We start from the raw sequence: 19,838 nt of genomic DNA, 5'->3' as shown, positions 1-19,838 counted from the left end.
ACTGCTTAGTTGAAGGTCAGTGTTATTTTTGCTGCACATCTAATAACACTGTTGTCAGAGGAGATCAAATGTAACGACCTTTTGAAACATTACAAATCTGTTCAAGGAAATATGTAATCATACTCTAAAGCCTCATGTCCAGCCTCCTGAGCACATGTGCTAGAAAAGCTGTCACTACTCAGAGTGAACTGTTACACTGCAGGGACTAGATTGCAAAAAAAAAAGAAGGCCCCAAAAGAAGGGGGGGGGGGGGGGGGGTAACAAGACTGTGTTAACCAGGGATGGACAAATCCAATAGCCCCCAGAACAAGCTGATTATATACCTGGACCTCATTTGTCAAAAGGCATCATATTAAACACAAAATGTGGTCCAGATACATTATTAGCTTGTCTCAGACACATTGGTCATCCTTGGTTAACCACAATACAAAATGTACCAGTACATGTGAAAAGGTCTATTATTAATATTAAAATCCATCCTCACAGAAGAATCAAGAAAATGTAAACAACATTGCTGAGTATAAATACAATACTGACTATTTTCAATAACTATAGCACACTATTTTTAATTTTTAATTCTTTCTTAATTTAGCCATTTAAAGGAACTATGGAATTGTGGTAGCTCAGTGGTTGAAGTACTAGCTCAGAAGGCCAGTGGCTTAAGCCCTACTAACACCATATTGCCACTGTTGGGCCCTTTAGCAAGATCTCTGCTCACAGTTGTAAGCGGCTTTTTAAGCACCTGCAAAATGCCACAATGTAAATGTAAATTGTATATATAGCTCAGGATGACTACTGCAAAAATAATGATATTTTCTGGCTCAGCTTTGTTTGATGGCTTGTGACTGTCAATATTCTTCTTGACCACATTATACATGTTTTCAATGGGGTTCAAGTCAGGAGATGACTGGCCATGATAAGGGCTTAATATGGTGGTCCTAAAACCACATCTTGATTGGCAGTGTGGCATGGAGCATCATCCTGCTAGAAAAAAATTATCTTCAGATTATTTATTAATCAAATAAGCCTGGTCAGCAATGAGGTCAGAATCTAGCTTTGTGCACACTGACACAGTTGGAAAGCATGTAATTTTTGTTATATTAACTGATTTTATTGTTCTGATTAATTCTATGTGATTGTTCTTTACACAGCTACCAATATATGGATTTGATTGGGGGAAGCCAAATGATTAACCGGCAATGTCTGCTGCCAACTGTATGGTATCCTACAATGGAGTGAACATCCATGACATGAGGGTAAATCACTTCAGTGATTGTTGTACATGGTTATATCACAGACAGATACAAGCCAATGTTATATGACTAGGTGCAACCTATGGTTTAAGCATGGTTTGTTCTGGTTGATAATCCCACCAACCTTTATTACTGGGGATGGTTTTGCTGAAGAGTTTTACACAGCACTTTTAAAGCTTTATCACACCTGTGTGTGTAGTCACACACTATTTACAAGGTTTTTTCTGCCATTGTAATCTTATGTAGGCAACCTAGGAGTTTTTATCAATATTGTTTGCTTTTTATCATTACTTTTTTTATGTTCAATAATTTATTTGTTTATGGTTAGCCGTTCTGTCATGGTTATGACCCTTGCAAGTCTACTGCCAGCTGTAAACAGTGGTAAAAACACAATGTGGACAAAACAGGGTTTTCCTGACACTTTCACTTAATTATTCACTGACACCAAGGGGCACTTTAAAGTAACCAGTCAGCTGTAACAGGGCTGGGCATGTACTGCTAAACAAAGAGCGAGGCGTAATCCCTACACACTTAAGAAAAGAAATGTAACCCATTTACAGATATTTAATCAAAGTAGAAGAACACTGTGACCAAAAAGCCACTTACAAAACAGGGTGTGGTTGCAAATAAATAAGCAGCCATATCAATAAAAACAAAGTATCAAACGAAAGACACAAAAGTTCGTAACCTGCATCAGAGAAAGTGGATAGAACAGGCATAGAGCAGAAATGAGAACTGGATGTTGTGGTATGACAGGCTTCTCTTTGGTTTTTATTTAAAATATGCAGACGGTGAATTGGCTGCTCTAAATTGTTCCTGGGGTGAGTATAGGCACCCTGTCCAAGGTGTAGTCCTGCCTCACACAGTGTATTTCTGAGTGACACAATTTCCACCGCGACCCTGACCAGCAAGACTAAAAGTGAATGTACACTTAAATGAAATGATGTTTCCGTCTTATTGCGTCTCCATCCGGAGTTTGTGTACAGTAGTTAGTGTTGCATCAGCGGCGGTTTGATCCAGTCGAGCGTGTGACGTTTCTTGAATCAGTGCCAAGGAAACATGTGATTGCGCGCTCCCGCTATCGCGGACGCGCCTCTCAGTGGAACTGCGCTGCCTGGCTGAAGTGGTAACTGATCGGAAAGCATCTCGGTGGAGTACCAGTATTTTGACCTTCATTCCTTTAAAAAGGTTGACTTCTGGGATTTGAGTGTGGCATTCGGGACTAGCGACTTTTCAACTGTATTTCTACAAAGTTGTGTTTGTTTTGGTCGTCGTTTTTATAAGGACAGCTGACCACGTCCTTTATTCTGTTTTATTTGGAAACGTTAGCTTGTAGCTAAGTTTCTTTGCTGCGGCGGTGGTGTAAAACCTTACACACTGAGAGGTTTCACCCAGGAATGGATACCGGTGTTGTCACCGAAAAGAAAAGGTAAAACCAGTATGTTTTGGTTCATATAACTTACTTTGGATTGCAGGCAAACTAGCTTAATACTAGTGTAGCGTTGATATCCCGAGCTAGTTAGCAACAACAGTTTTTGTAGCCGGGCCGCCATTTTGTGCCCCAAGTCTTTTTGTGCCCCAACTGTTTTACGTGTAAAGGAGTTCTCAGGTGATCTATCACCAGACATATTCCTAAATAAAGTTATGTATGTATGTATGTATGTATGTATGTATGTATGTGTATATATATATATATATATATATATATATATATATATGTATATATATATATATATCTTTTGGGTCGACATATTGCATTGTTAACTGCTTAACGAAATACATTTCGGTAGCATTAAGTTGCCGTGTATTTATGTTGCTTTGTTTTTCCGGTCGTTGCAGTAATGTGAAATTTTCACTGTGAGTCTAAAACAGTTAGACTAATGACGTGACAGAGGGTGTTTAAAAGACTTATTTAGCAAAGTTTACATTTCTGTTGACAAGGTATGTCAACGTGGCATGGAATTGTGTTGACGGCAAATAAAAGGTGAAGTTAAAGTTTGCTGTTAAGGATAGCTCTTCTAGCTGCTATGTCCAGTAGGGCTGGATAATGTCGTGTAGGGCTGGATAATATCAATTATATTTTCATTTCAGGTTTCATATAACAACACAATTACACTGCTTAGTAAATGATTGGCAAAGCTAGGTGTCAGTTCTTTTTATGTACACAATAGGCACTGAGCGTTACTCTCTTTACAGAATCAGTATTGTTTTCTCTATTATCGCGGTATTAAATATCACCGGGCGATATGACACCATGACTATAGAAAATTACATACCGATAAGGATTAGCCTTTACAGATTGTTCTCTAGGAGAGGGATCATTACAGGTGTCCTTTTAACTGACAAAACTGCAGTGTTGATCTTAAAGTAGCCTTGCATGACGGTTTTTTATTTATTTTCTCAGTGAAAATTTAGGCCGGATTTTGTTAATGCAGAACCCCAAATGAACATGTGATGAGTTTGTATTGGAATTGTGATGTCACACCTAAGTCAGGATCAGGCATTTTCAGGGGGCAAACCTCAAAGCAAAGGTTTTAGTTGTAATATTCCTGTTTGTATGATTGTTTTATGTTGAATTCACACACACACACCTATATTTGCTCCGAGCTTGAGGACCTCTTGAGAACATCAAGGGACACTGCCAAAGTGGGTTTGTGCCCCGTTCTTGCTTAATATAACACTCTAGCTATTCATTAGTTTGAGTTGTTGTTCTTCATAATGTTGCTCAAAAAGGCTTATGTACTAGGCATAAGGCAGGAGTTTGCCAGCTTCTTTTGTTGATGAGCTGATGAGCCAAATCACTAGGACCACCCGCAAAATATGCATGACCATGTCTATTTTGTAACAGTTGTGCTAGTCATGGTTAGGGATAAATTAATTGTTGGTCCATAGTAGGCAAGCTTTACCCACCGGCAGGTTGTTAGACATACAGAAGTTGAAGAAGCCTCTGGTAATGTCCTGGTTCCCAAAACCACAGAACTCCAGATGTCTTGTGGAGTACATTTTTGTAGGTCGGGCAGCACGGTGGCTAAGTGGGTAGCACTGTTGCCTCACAGCAAGAAGGTCCTGGGTTAGATCCCCAGGTGGGGCAGTCCGGGTCCTTTCTGTGTGGAGTTTGCATGTTTTTCCTGTGTCTGTGTGGGTTTCCTCCAGGTGCTCTGGTTTCCTTCCACAGTCCAAAGACATGCAAGTAGAAGTGTCACACAGTGAGTGTTGCAGTAATGCTTAAATAGTAGGATGAAAAACATGCTTTGTCAGAACTTTAGAGGATTGCAGTTGCTTTACTTGAATACATTGTGATTTAAAGAAAAAAAAATCAGGTGTCTTTGGATAAGGAAAAATCTCTTTTATACTAATAAGAGTATTGTATATTGGCAAAAGGATGAAGAAGCCTTACAATTCACGTAACCCCAGTATAATACCACTGTCTATTAGTATATGTTAATGTCTAAGGAAAGTTTATCTGAAATAACCAAGTCTTTTTATTTTTCACTGCTTGTTTTTCTGTAGTTAAAAGTTGACCTGAATTTAAGTTAGAACATGCACATTTGCTGCTGGTTTGTGGTTTTTACTGCTGTCTTTCTCAGCATAAGTTTTGATGTCAATGGGATTTCCTGACTAGGTATTCAGCAAGAAGTTTGCATAATTAGACAGCAAAGCAATGAAACTGCTTGCTGTTTTCACTAGTATTTATCTGTCAGGGTGTATGTTTTGTGTGTCACTTTAAAGGGAAATGCAATAGTAGAGCTACTTAAGAGATTCCATTCACAAGGGGTTATTGATCTCTAGAGTAAACACAAAAACTACTAACAAAGCATTTAATTAAATAACAAAATACACACATTCAGTTCAGAAAAAGAGGATATTTAGAAGCACTCAACAGTGCTTCTTTACTTTTTGGCATATACCAACAGTGATCGCGTATGTCATTAAAAGTGAGTTGTTACTGTTTGGAATACAGTTACATGAAATGCGTAAGGCACTTTTTAAGTAGACTTTTCTTCTTCTTGGCTACTGTCCTTAATAAATGTTGTTTTTTTTTGTAGATGAGATGAAAATGAGATCTTTCATTTAAAAGATCTTTTAAAATATGCATTTATGTTCAGAGGGTAAAAGGCCTTTATAAGGACGTTATGAACATATGGTTAGCTGTTGGCGAATGGTGGTCGGAAAATTACAAATTTCCAGTGGTTTAATCAATGGTAAACCGAGGTCATGCAGACTAGCGGTAGGTTTTAGGATCAGCAATATTATGTTGAGGACAAACAATTGTGACATGGCAGCATTAAAAAAATAGCCTACTACTCGAAAATGCTAGACCGACATGTTCTTTGTTTATTCGCTGCATCATTCATCTAACATTCATTTAAACAAAATTTAGCTGTATAAAAAAAGTTTAATGCTGTAAATTCTTTTTTTGAAGGGGGGGGGGGGGGGGGGGTAAATATTTCTGATTGCAATTGTATTAGTGTTTTCTGTTAGAATCTACCACTGGCTGGGGCCTTTATGTGTTGAGGAGAGTTTGTGCTGCTGTGGCCCTTCTTAGCCAGTAGCTTTTTTTTTTAATTGGGAAAATGCAAAGGCGAAAAAACTGCATGTCCTTTATTGTAGCTTTTATGATGTTGGCCTGTTATACTTCATGCAGTGTTTTTGTTTTTTGGTATTGTTGCTGCTTTTTCTTTTTGCCTAAAATGTGTAGCTGAGTCATGGTAGTCTTTTGGAAATTAGTATATGTATCTTCGCAAAACCATAGTAATAACATATAATAACAAACATTTTTATGTTGTATTTTTATTTATGCAAGTTTTCACATTCTAACCCTATGTTCACATTGGCAAACAGATGACTGGTGAACATTTACTTCTAATGTAAATGTGACACAAATGGGATTTGAGCAGCAGTGGCAGGTGACACAAAGACAGTGTGATTAAGATATACATTTTTCAAATTGAATGCAAACAACATACAGTATAACTTGGTTTATCGACAAATCCTAGTGATTCGCTTCCTGTAAATCCAGTAGACCAGCCATTTGCTGATATCTGGTATCATCCCTTTACAACTCCAGTCTCTTGCAGTGTTTAGATCTTAATCAGTGTCTAGATTTTAGCAGTTAGGAGCAGTTAGCAGACATTAGAATGAGTTTTAAAATGAAAGCTACACAGTATTTTTTTTCTTTGAGGTTTTTGTACACATCTCAGGATACATGTGACAAGTTTTATGATTTAATTTGTAAGTTTCTGTCTGAGTATATGTCTGTGTTTGAGTGTGGATTGATAAGCTCTTCAATGAGTAATCAGGTTGTATGATCTTTTTGGTTTTGACTGCTTCACAGGCTTTCTAATGTTCCTCTTCTTCTGAAGTATGTAGAGACTGTTTTCAAAGAAATTTGGTTATTTCAATTTCTAAGACTCTCTCTGTACAGAATCTCTGTACAATTAAATTGAAAAAGAAATGTTTTAGTGCTGGTAAAAATTGTTTATTCATTATTTATTTAACAAAAATGAAGCATTTCCAGCCATTCTGTTGTAGATTTACTGGTGTGCTTGGTATTATTGTCCTGTTGCATGACCCAGTTTTGGTCAAGATCTAGCTGTTGGATAGATGACCTCACATTTGACTCTACAATACTTTGGTATAAAGAGGGGTTTATGGATTCAATCCATTGTGAAAACTTTAATGGACTTCAGATTGCTTTGAAATGGTCTTATAACCCTTCCAAGACTGATGGGCAGCAACAGTTGCTTTTCTAAGATCACAGCTGGTGTCTGTCTTCCTTGGCATTGTGTTAACACACCTGAAGATGTATGAGAGGAGGGTGTACTTTTTTTCTACATTGGTGTTTGTGTGCATGTGTGTTAGTGATCGACCGATATGGGTTTTTTAATGGCCGATGCCGATACCGATATTTAGACGAAAGAAGTGGCCGATGGCCGATATATAAAGCCGATAATACCATTTTTTTACAACTAAAAAATACAATAATAATAATAATAATAATAATAATAATACAACAAAACAGAATTAATGATCTTAAATAAACATTTATTTATCACTGTATATTCTTGTTTGCTCTGTTGGCCATTCAAAAAATTAAATAAAAAAAATAAAAACTTTAAATAAAATACAAATTATTTCAAAGGTTTCAGTTCACTTAACATACACAAGCAGATAGCAGTATCTTTTTGTTTTTAAGAATGAACACAAACATGCTTAGTGAAGACAACATAGAAGAACTTCTTTTAAGGAGCCATTATTTAAGCATCAAACTGTGTGTGCATTGTGTTTGAGCATTTAGATAAGTAATCAAAATATAAATAAAATATTAACAAAAATATTTGTGAATAAAAAATAATAAAGTTAAAGTGAAATATTTGGCATGCAGCTACAGGCTGGAGGATTACAATCCTTGTTCTTGTGCATTCACTGATGTCTGCCTGGAGAGTGGGAAAATGGACACACGGGGGCGCTCTAACAACAGCCAGACCAATGACTGTATACAGTCACTGAGCTGACGGAGGCAATGTTTAAATATCGGCCTTGTGCGTACATATATCGGCCGATGCCGATTATCTAAAAAATGCCAAAAATCGGCCCGATTAATCGGCCGGCCGATCACTAATGTGTGTGTATAATTGAAATCAACCAAGTGGTTTTAGAAATTCACTTATCTGTGTGACTAATAAATGAGGTGAAATGTTAGTTTTTAAACTTTAGTGGTTGTATGTGCCAGTGTCGTTTATGAATGGGATTTTGATATGTAAATTATTTTGTTCTTATCTTTGTTTTGAGACTAAAATGAGTTATTTTGCAGTTGATATGCTTTTTGTTTCTAGATTATGCTTTTTCCTGTCAGCAGCCTTAATAGACTTCCTTCCACTTTCCTGCATACTGTTGACACCCTGCCATTGTTTTAGCAAGAATGGTTTTTTAACTTTGGTCAAGTGCCGAAAGCTATCATAAAGGTTGCAGGGGAACAAAGGTTTTATTAATCTGCTGTGCATAGTCCTGTTGAAGCCAGACACATGATGTTTTTGGTCCACAAGCCTATTTTGTGTGGAATGTATTTTGGGATAAATGTCAGTATTTGAGCCAATATTGGCTTAATAAATAGATTTCTTAGTCATTTCATCACTGTTTAAGGGTTCTGTGAGTAAGTTTATTTGGCAAGTCCCAGTAATGAATAGTTTTGTTTTTTTTAAGTATTATGCAGTAAAATGGCCGGAGTTGCCATTGAAAGTATTCACTGTATTCCTACATGTGCTGATTATACGCTTGAGTACACATTATATGACAATGTAGTTTTTTTATTGCTATGCATAATAAAAATATTTCCAGATCTGAGTTATTAACCTTTTCATAGAACAGCCCTACTCCCTACTAGAAACTAAAATAGATTACCATTTGCATGCAAACTATTGTACTTCCTGCATTACAGAAACAAATTCCCTGTGTTCTTCACCATTTTATTGCGTTTCTGCCGGCCATGCTAATAATGTTGCAGTTTAGTTTTGACTTGTTACAGTGTACCACATGGTGAAATGACAGTCAAAATATGCAAGGTTTTTTTAATGTAATCTACAAAATAATTTTTTGAAACTGTACTTTGTGGTGGTACTGTAAATAAATGTAAACAATAAAAACTGATTTCACAGAGCTCTGAATAAAGAAAACTACGAGCAGGCTCTCTTATCTGTAGTCATAAAGTTCAGCCTGTTTTAAGAGTCCAAGCAGAGCCTCATGAGAGCACAGCTGGCAAGATTATATCGGAAGAAAAAAGCCAGTCATTACTGTTATTTCCATTTATTAATGTAATTCTTGTAAAATCTAACTGAATCATTATTTATTATGTTGCGTGACACCTTCAGGAACCCAGCCCCCTTTTCCTCCATTGCATTAGCAAATTTTACAACTGCCAGGACTCGTTCCAGGTAGATAAAACACAAATGAGTCATTGACTCTTTAACAATACATAGTGGCAGTTAACGATAATATATTGAGACAGCATGCTGCTTTATACAGACATTTCAAAAAGTCATTAGTCTTTATTCATATGCAGGTTCATGTACTAAGAAAGGCGTGTGTAACTTGCATAACCAAAAGACTTGTGGTTTCAGTCATATTATAAAATACCATGTTTAAAGATTCATTGGCCAATATATGATTGTTCTCGCTATTATAAACAACATAAAAATGTAATTGCAGAACAAAAGGAGACAAAATAATTGAAACCATTTGATCTTACCATTTGAGAACACTGTGCCTGAGAGCTATTTGTGTCCCCACCTCACCAATAATTCTTTGATTTTGGCTCATCAAAAAGTGTTTTGTTTTTACTGCTTACTCGACTAGTTCTAAGAAGAGCTTTTTCTTTTTTTTCCTCATTAAGAAGCAGATGTGACACTCTGGACTAATAAAACTGTAATTACACTGGTTATACTTTTTAATGTTTCTCTTGTAGAAGTAGAACTAAACTTTTTTATTTTATTACTTTTCTGCATCTCTTGTACCAGGGTGAGCTCGGAGCGCAGAAAGGAGAAGTCGAGGGATGCAGCTCGAAGTCGCAGGGGCAAAGAGTCTGAGGTGTTTTATGAGCTTGCAAAAGAGCTGCCCCTACCCCACAATGTCAGCTCTCACCTGGACAAGGCATCCATCATGAGGCTTGCCATCAGCTATTTGCGCATGAGGAAAATGCTCAACTCTGGTCAGTAAAACTGCATTATTACGTAATCATCACAAAAGTTGTCACAGAGAAAATAAAGCTGATTGTTGATTGAAGTAAACTGTGCAGACCTTTGTCATTAATAGTGTTGCAATACAAATATGATGATTTGGCTTGTCAGTAGTAAAGCTAGCCTTTTCTGTCCTTAGATGAGGCAAAAGAAGAGTCGGAGCTGGAGAGCCAGCTTAACAGCTTTTACCTGAAGGCTCTAGAGGGTTTCCTGATGGTGCTGTCTGAGGATGGAGACATGGTCTATCTGTCTGAAAATGTCTGCAAATTTATGGGCCTTACACAGGTAGTTACTTTTTGAAACGTCGGTACTTTTTTGCTCTCTGATTCTTTTGTTAATGCTTTTAATACATTGCACTCTCGTAGTTTGATCTGTCTGGTCACAGCCTTTATGACTTTGCCCATCCCTGTGACCATGAGGAAATCAGAGAGGTGTTGGTGCACAGAATTGGTAAGTCTTAGTCACTTGTGTATTTATCATTAAATTTGTTACTTTTGGTACTAATTGTATTGTTTTGATTTATATAATTATCGTTAGTTTACAGCCTTTTATACTGTACTTTTTGTGTAGGGTGCAAGAAAACCAAGGAACAAAACACAGAACGAAGCTTCTTTCTGCGCATGAAGTGCACACTTACTAGCAGAGGACGTACCGTCAACATCAAGAGTTCCACCTGGAAAGTATGTCTACTTATTTTCTTTTTGTTAATTTCTCACTTTCCATGCTTTATCCTGGCCAGGGTTGCACTGTCTGCCTTCTACTTGTCAAATGCAACATTGTTTTTGGCAGTTTGCAGCATAGCTCAAATGAACTGTGCGTGCTGTGGTAACAATGGTAAAAACCACAGTTCTAACAAACAAATTTCCACTACACAGTGGTACCTGCATACTGCACCACACTGTGACTTTGTATTGTTTGAGTTGTTTTTTTTGTCAAGCAGAATTCAGTATAATGAACTTAGTTGTTTTAACAAGTACATTATTCTATCCAAAACAACCATCTGTGCTTGGTCAGGGAGTTCCAAACTTTTTTTTGGTTTTCCCTTTTCACAATGTAAAGGCATGTGTGTTAGGCCCATGTTTGATATAGAAAAAGTTTATCACCATCTATTGTCTTCATCTGTTGCACTCAACAGAATGGTGGATTATCTTCTCTGATTATAATCTATTTTCCATTGTATGCACATTTATATTAGTATTAGTATATATTAGTTGTATTAATATGGTATTTGCTGCTCATTCTGCACGAACATGCCTATGGATAATTGAAGTCATGCTTAACTCTCCTTTCATTTAGGTTCTTCATTGCACAGGACATTTGCGCATTCAGGAGCACAGTAAAGAGCCCTCCATTACATATTTGGTCCTGATCTGTGAGCCCATTCCTCACCCCTCAAACATAGAGGTGCCTCTGGATAGCAAAACCTTCCTTAGTCGCCATACTTTAGACATGAAGTTCTCATATTGTGATGAAAGGTAAATATTGTTTGTTGTAATGTGTACTATTTAAATGTAATGCTATCATATTTTTTCCTTGTGCTTGTTAGTCAGAGAACTCTCCCTTTTTTATTTTAGAATTAAAGTAGAAAATAAACCATTAAGATATTCATTAACTCTCTCTCATTCATACCTTAGACAAAAATTGACGTTTAGGCAGACCTTACCTTTTAGAGGGTTTATCGCCACCCAGTGGTGTAATACATTTATGTATTTAGTTACACAACTATTTAGTTTTTACATAATACATTTCATTAACATCAGGGCTGTGTTATAATGGCTGAAATAATAATAATCTGTCTGTTTTAAAATGAACAATTATTATTCATAACAGCATAACAATTTTAAAACAATTATTTTTTAACACTATTACAGAACTTGAGCTTTTCATCAAGTCTTTATAAGGGAGAACAACAGTTCTCAGCTTTGTGAATGTCGTTGGTTTAAAAAAGTAATCCTGAAATTTTAAAATACAGTATATACAAAAGTAATTATTTGCCAAAATGACATGAGTGCTGTGTATATTTACAAAATTAATATATTTGCAAATGTGCTTCATAACTAAACAGTCATGAAATTCTAAACCGACCCTCTCTTGTAGAATCACAGAGCTCATGGGTCATGAGCCAGATGACCTACTAAACAGGTCTGTGTATGAGTACTACCATGCCTTGGACTCTGACCACCTCACCAAGACACATCATAATTGTAAGTTTCTTAAATACCAAACCATCCTTACACTGTCTGTACCCATAAATTACTTCTGCAGACCAATAAAAAGTGTTGATTATCTTTGTAATGATACGAATGGTGTTCAATGTCTAACTAGATGTTCTTTGTGAATATTCAGTGTTTGCAAAAGGACAGGCTACCACAGGCCAGTACCGAATGCTGGCTAAGAAGGGAGGCTATGTTTGGGTTGAAACCCAGGCCACTGTTATTTACAGCCCTAAGAACTCCCAGCCACAGTGCATTGTGTGTGTCAACTACGTTCTCAGGTTTGGCATTGACTTTACTTTCTCTGTAATTTAACCAGTCTGTAAGAACTGTATTAATAACCAGGTTGTATTTAGTTTATAATAATGAGTAAAATTATTGTGTGTTACAATTGTATTGTAGTGGCATTGTGGAAGAAGATGTGGTCCTCTCCTTGCAGCAGACAGTAACTGAGTCAAAGACTGTGGAAAAAGAGGAGCTGGAGATAGAACAGCAGGATGAGGAGGAGAAGATGGAAATAGACAACGGAAATCTCCTTAAGATCGAGCAGGTGTCATGCTCTGCAGAGGGCTCTATGAGCTTGTATGATAAGCTGAAAGATGAGCCAGAGGCCCTCACTGTACTGGCTCCTGCTGCAGGAGACACCATCATCTCACTGGATTTTGGCTGCCCAGGTCAGCACCTTAACCTTTGCATTTGACTTTATACACCATGCCTGGAGGCTTCGTTTAACATCTAAAACTGGTTTATTTGCAGATTCTGAAATACATCTGGCTCCTCTGTACAATGATGTAATGCTGCCCTCTACCAGTGAGAACATTTCTCTGCCTCTGTCCCGCTTGGTCTCCGGAGAGCCCTCTCCAGCTCTGTCAAAAGCAGAACCTGAAGGAGAGGATTTTTCATTTTCATCCACCCCTCACAGCACCCCAAGATCTGCCAGTACTCCTGCCATCTCCACCACTGACCCCAGCATTTCAGAGGTAAGCACATCTTATGTTCAAAAAGGTTTTAACCTTATGGAACTTGCTAACAGAACAAAGTTCTTTACTTCTTTAGTTAATGTTGTTACTACTGCATAGCCTAAGTTTGTTAGGTTAAAACCTTTCCCTCCACCAACACTAGATCACGCTAAAACCAACAGATGTGTCGTATTCGGAATTGTAAAAAATAGTGCCATATGTTATTGCCATTAATACAATACACTACAGTCATGTAGTGTTGTTCAAAACTATGTTTCATTAGCAAAGATAAGAGGCAGCATAGCTTACCAAAAAGTCTGATTTAGAATTGTTTGAATTGTTCTTGTTTGAAAACTTAACATCATGGATGTTGACAAGAAAAATGGGAAAGAAAGGAAAGTAAGAAATTACCAGTGACATGTAGTTCAAAGTTGCGTGCAATTATTATGTATACCATGGTTAGTTTTAGTAGTGAGAATTTGTAAGTATTAGTTGTGATTGTGGTATATCTGGTAATACACTGCAAGTCTCTATTTGAATTTAAATAAGCAAATGCTTTAGTTGGATAATTACTGCCGTGAGTATGTTTCAGCTGGCAGCAATTTTTTTCATGCATGTAAGAAAATATTACAGCTTCAGAATATTATTTACTTTTTATTTTAAAGCAAACCCACCCGTTTGGTTATCAGCATCTAAATCAGTAATGGGCTAGTGTGTGAAATTATGGTAAATCTGCGACTCAGTTTTGCTAGCCACCCTGTGCTGTGCAAGCGTATTGTTCTTCTGACCTATGCAAGCAGCTTTTATTTGATTAAACTCACACAAGTAGAAAAGTGCTATTGGTGATTTTTGTGCTGAATTAAAAAAGCTCTACTGCTTAGTTAAGGTTACATTGACTCAGGTGGGAAAGGATGTTAAAAGACAACCACTTCACTTTTAGAAATGATTATATTGGGTTAGTCCGACAGTCTTCCTAAAAGTAAACGAATAATGTACATGTCAAAAAGTAAATGGTGATCAGGTATCATGTGTCCTGATACTGAAGATCTGTCTTTCCCTTTCTCTCTTCCACAGCCAAGCAGCCCAATAGATTTCTGTTTTCAGGTGGATTCAGACATTGGCTCTGAATATAAATTGGATATGGTTGAGAAATTGTTTGCTATTGACACAGAGCCCAAAACCCCATTTAACACCCATGTAAGTTTACCATCTTTTTTAGTTAAAATGTTTATTCAAATGTTTCTGATTAATTTGCATTCAATTTTCATTTGCTACTTTAATTAAAGGAAATGGAGGATCTTGATCTGGAGATGCTAGCTCCATATATTCCAATGGATGATGACTTTCAGCTGCACACCCCATCCCCTCTGGAGCCACTCACTTCTGGGTCTCATAGTGTGTCAGACATAAAATCCCTCTTCCAGGCTTTACCCACCCCTCCACCCTCAACATCCAGCTCTGTAAAGTCAGAGCCCTCATCCCGGGTCCCATCTCCCCTTCACCTGTTGCATGAGATAAGCAGCCTTCCTAGCTCACCATTCAGTGGCCATCAAAGCCTTGAGGCCTCCCCAGCCCGTGCCAACAGCCCCCAGACGAACATCCCTCTCAGCAGGTAATACGTTTTCTGAAACCGTTTAAAACTGCTTTCCCAGATTGCTCTTTTGATAGTGCAGACTGAATTATTAGCCTATGCAAGTAAAAATAACATCAATAGCACATCCACAAGGATGAGGGAGCCAGCATTATAAACGAATGCATGGTAAGGGTGAGTAAAATGGCAAAAGTCAATTTCAGTTAAGCAGTAATGTTTTGTGACAGTTTACAGCATAACTCTGATGATCAGTATAGTAAGCAGAGCAAAATCTTTACTGGTAGACACATTTATATAAGGAGATAGTATCACCCTGCCCTTAACAGTAAAATGGTAGTAATTGTTCAGGTCTTTCAAAACATAATGAGTTTCATTTAAAGTGTTAATATTATTTGCTTTTCAGAATGCAAGTGGCAGAGTGTGAGCTCTCTCCGAAGATGTTAGCCATCCAGAATGCCCAGCGCAAAAGAAAACTGGAGTTTACCCAAGCTGTTGGACTGGTTCGTCTCTATCTTTGTTCTTTACATTACAGAAGCCACTTGTGGCCTTAAAATAATTTAGAATCTATTTTTAATTTTAAATGTATTTTTCTTCAGGATGCTTTGCTGCAATCTGTGGATGGTGCTGTTGAGCCTGGAAAAAGAGCCAAGGTGCTGGAAATCAAAGGCTCAAGTTTGCTAGGAGGAAACAAGACAATTCTTATACTGCCATCTGGTAAGTGATAGGAATGACTAAAGTAAAAAAGAAAAAAAAAAGAAAAAGATAACATTATAAAAATAGGTGTTTTTAGCTCATTATGATGGTCTTGACAATTCCATTTTATTTTAGTATGAGCTTTTAAAATTGAAAATAAGGCCCAAATCAAGTACACTGAAGTACCTGGTGGCTAAGTGGGTAGCACTGTCGCCTCACAGCAAGAACGTCCTAGGTTCGATCCCTAGTTGGGGCAGTCCGGGTCCTTTCTGTGTGGAGTTTGCATGTTCTCCCCGTGTCTGCGTGGGTTTCCTCCGGGTGCTCCGGTTTCCTCCCACAGTCCAAAGACATGCAAGTGAGGTGAATTGGAGATACTAAATTGTCCATGACTGTTCGATATAACCTTGTGAACTGATAAAACTTGTGTAATGAGTAACTACCGTTCCTGTCATGAATGAAAACTCAATATGCCACGTATATAGCCGTAATCGTGCTGACGTGGCAATAAATCCCAGCTACCTACCTACCTGTCATGAATGTAACCAAAGTGTAAAACATGTTAAAATCCTAATAAACAAACAAACAACTTAACCTGGTACTTCAACATTATACCCTATATATTTTTGACATTTCTATATTTAGGCAGCAAACAGTTAATTTATATTAGAGTTATGTGTGTTAAGTTTGTGGACAGGCGTTGGTAAATGTAATGCATAAATCGGATCAACTTCATATATGTAAAATGTATTGTTTCAAATGTGATTCCTTCTGTGTTTTTCACATCTCAGACATCATAGGGCCCTATAAAATATGGATGATAAACGATTTGTAGCATGTTATTTGTTACTGCTAATAGAACTTTAATGGCTTATTTTTGTTTGGTTTTTTTCTCTCTAAAGAGGTGGCAAGTCGTTTGTTGTGCAGCTCATTTGAGACCAGGGGAGGGTTACCGGAGCTAACACGATACGATTGTGAGGTCAATGCTCCTATTCAGGACCGTCACTCCCTGCTGCAGGGTGAGGAGCTGCTGCGTGCTCTGGACCAAGTTAACTGAGTTGTCCTTTGCTTTGCAATTCTGTTCCCTGTTTCTCCTTTTCCTTCCCTCCCTCACATTACCTTCCAAAGTAGAACCAGTGCCCCCATTTAATGCCTTTTAACTGTCTGGTTAAAAACTGACCCTAAATCTTTATCACTCTTAGTGGGTAATTTGCTCACCTGTGGCATATAGGCCAAAGTGTGGTAGAGTGTATTGAGGTCATTTATCCCTGCTAGTCAAAACAAAGTATAAATCATCTCCAGTGTAAATCACCATTGTGGTGGTCTCCACTCTGACCAAGAGAAAGTTAAGACCCTTAAAGTGAAACGCACATTTACCTAAACATGTCCCTCTTCCTCTGGGAACCCCCCCCAATTTGTCTACCTGTTTCCCTAGCATTTTGTATTGTAGCTAAAGTCGCACAATTATCTATTTTCGTAAGATGAAATACCAGCAGCTCATGCAATATATAAAATCATTTCTACTAGTACATAGTTTTATTAAGCATCATAACGGTATTTTTCTCTGTTGTGTTTCTCATTTCAGTTTTGTAATAAAATGGTTACATTTAAGAGTTCTTTTTGTTTAATAGGCTTGATGGTTAATGCTTAGCTCATTTCTGAGCACATAGATCATTATAGTTATGTAGATCATCAGTTAATGCGCCGTTAAATTAAACCTTGCAAATATACAAAAGGGAATTAGAAGAACATTGAGATATTATCCCTGTTCTAGACATTTGCACTTTGCCAAAATGTCAAAGAGGTTAAAGCAGATGAGTTATGTGATAAACATTTTTATATTTTTAGCTGTTATTTTACTGTCATAGTAAATGCTTAGAACTCATACTTGTCCATTGCCAGCAGGATATATTTTAATACTATACTTCTAAAGTCTAAAGTGTGATGTAGAGTGATCAAGCAACACATATATAGCTCTCATTCAAATGTCTGCTGAAACATTTAACATTTAATACCTAGATAAGGCATAAACGAAGACTATATTTTACCTTTATACTTTTACATCCAAAAATCATCTACACTGCTCAGAAAATTAAGGAAACACTTAAATCACACATCACATAAGTTGAAAAACCTTTACTGATACCAATTATGTAACTTGTTGAGAACAAAATTATGTAACAATGGTCAATGTAAACCAAAATCATCAACCTACTGCGGTCTGGATTTAAATTCATACCGAAAATCAAAGTAACAAATTGAAATCACAAGCTGATAGAATTCAGTTTGCTCCTGGGCATGCTCCTGATGAGACTGCTTATGGTGTCCTGGGGATCTCCTTCCAGATTTAGATCAGGGCATCATTGAACTCCTGGACAGTCTGTAGCTCTACTTGGTTGACATCAGATGCACTGATACATAAGCTCCCCGAGGTTGTCAGTTGGATTTAGGTCCGGGGAATGTAAGGGCCAATCAGTGCATCAATGTCATCATTCAGGAACTGCCTACATACTCTGGCCACATGAGGCCAGTGGTGGACCGGCCAATTCTGGTGTTCTCTTCGAATGCCAATCAAGCTGCACAGTGCTGGGCTGTGAGCACAGGTCCACTAGAGGATGTCTTGCCCTTGTGCCACCCTTATGGAGTCCGTTTCTGACAGTTTGGTCAGTTCCCATTTCCTTTTTAAGGGCTGTTTTGCTGTTGCCCTTCCAGTGCACCTGTTGTCACTTTCATTTGCACCCAAGCATGGACTTGATGTTATACTGTAATAATTAAGTCTTCTCTTAATTTTTTGAGCAATGTTCTGCAAGTATTTTCTTTTTGTTTTGCAATAATGTTTTTGTGATTATTGTACTCTTGTTATTCATTTATTTTAGCAGTCTGCATTTCCTTAACACTAAATGTACTGTTTATTGCATAATCATTAAAGGACAATTGTGGACCAGAATTTGTGATGCTTTTATTAAATTGTAGATTCTAAAAACTGTATTGAGATGTTTTATGTCAGTAAGTCTTATAATCAACTGATTACACTTTCGTTAGAGTAGAAGACTTGGCAACTTTTCATTTGTAATATTGCATCTAGTTAAATATTTTACATTTTAAATATCAGTGTTTTATTTCAGGTTGTTTTATTTTTAACCCTCATTTCCCAAAACTGGGAAATTTTTTGTAAAATGCTATAAAAACAAGAATCTGTGATTTGTTTATTCTGTTAAACCGTTTTAACTGACAAGTACAACGAAAAGATTTCCAGTATTTTAACTCAATTGCATTTTGTAAATATAAACACATTTACAATTTGATACCTGCAACAAGAGTGTAAGTTTCTATTGGGACAGGCAAAAATAATAGTTAATTTTAAAGTTTGTGCTGGAGAACTCACCTATGTTCATCTCACAATTTTTTGTGTCTGGGAACTAGAACCTTGATTTGGTGGTCAGTGAAGCTTTTTGGGTTGATTCTGAGGTGTCCTTTGATCATTGTCCTGTTGGAAGATCCAACCATGGACCCAGTTTTATCTTCCTGGCTGAGAAGTTTTGTGATTCAACCTCAAATTGAATACCAACCTCACAGATCCATCACATAGCCAGGTTTGCACTGCAATTTCAATGATCTCATAAAATCTTTGGGTGACTTTGTGTACTTAGTGTCATATTATCCTATGAACTTCTTTAATAACAGATCTGCAAGTACAGTCGCCTTATGTCATCAGTAACAAAAACACATTGACATAGTGATAATAATAATACATTTTATTTATATAGCGCTTTTCAAGATACTCAAAGACGCTTTACATAAGACAAATAATCAAAACAAATACGTACATACACCATACAAATCATAGTACAGATGGCCATATTATACCTAAACAAAACACTATTTACAAGACAAAGACATTTGGATGTGGTTGAATAAAAAGATACATCATGTACTGCATATTCTTCAAAGAGAACAAGATCAGAAGGATATTTTCTATTGATTACCAGCTGTGCAGTACAGAACCTGCCACCCATACTTACTCTGAAAGAAAATCTATGGGTGGCCAAGGCTCATCAATGCCAGAGAACATTAAGGCTATGACATAATGCTGGTGATAAGGTGAATGTACCATAACACACAGTGCAGTTAAACCATGTAAAGGGCTACATAGTTGCAGGCCATATTAACCCATGTCCTGTACCGTGAATTGGAGCAATGCAAGTAGTTCAACTTGTCTGATGAATCCTTCAATATAATGTGGACAGCCAGGTATGTATCATTTACATGTGGAAAAGATGGCACCAGGATTCACCATATTACAACCAACCTTACAACATACAGAAGTTAAAAGACTTTTTGGTAATGTCTTGGTATCAGGTAACCTCAGATGCCTTGTCAAGTCTATGTCTCAGTGGGTC

At 37.2% G+C, this 19,838-nt stretch overlaps 1 protein-coding gene across 1 annotated transcript; it reads left to right on the top strand.

The window, feature by feature from the left end:
- Positions 1-2,378: 2,378 nt before the first annotated feature.
- Positions 2,379-18,385, top strand: hif1ab (hypoxia inducible factor 1 subunit alpha b). The gene is made up of 15 exons (XM_063002202.1): positions 2,379-2,682; positions 9,767-9,957; positions 10,125-10,270; positions 10,351-10,435; positions 10,556-10,665; positions 11,282-11,460; positions 12,083-12,189; positions 12,332-12,479; positions 12,601-12,872; positions 12,955-13,178; positions 14,232-14,354; positions 14,444-14,769; positions 15,152-15,248; positions 15,345-15,462; positions 16,341-18,385. Exons 1-15 carry the CDS (start codon positions 2,651-2,653, stop codon positions 16,493-16,495), a joined length of 2,313 nt encoding a protein of 770 aa, XP_062858272.1. The 5' UTR covers positions 2,379-2,650; the 3' UTR covers positions 16,496-18,385.
- Positions 18,386-19,838: the final 1,453 nt, after the last annotated feature.

This window comes from Trichomycterus rosablanca, chromosome 9 (genome assembly GCF_030014385.1).
Source record: "Trichomycterus rosablanca isolate fTriRos1 chromosome 9, fTriRos1.hap1, whole genome shotgun sequence".
Classification (NCBI taxonomy): domain Eukaryota; kingdom Metazoa; phylum Chordata; class Actinopteri; order Siluriformes; family Trichomycteridae; genus Trichomycterus; species Trichomycterus rosablanca.
Note: the sequence above shows the minus strand (reverse complement) of the source record. Positions and strands in the feature narration are given on the sequence as shown.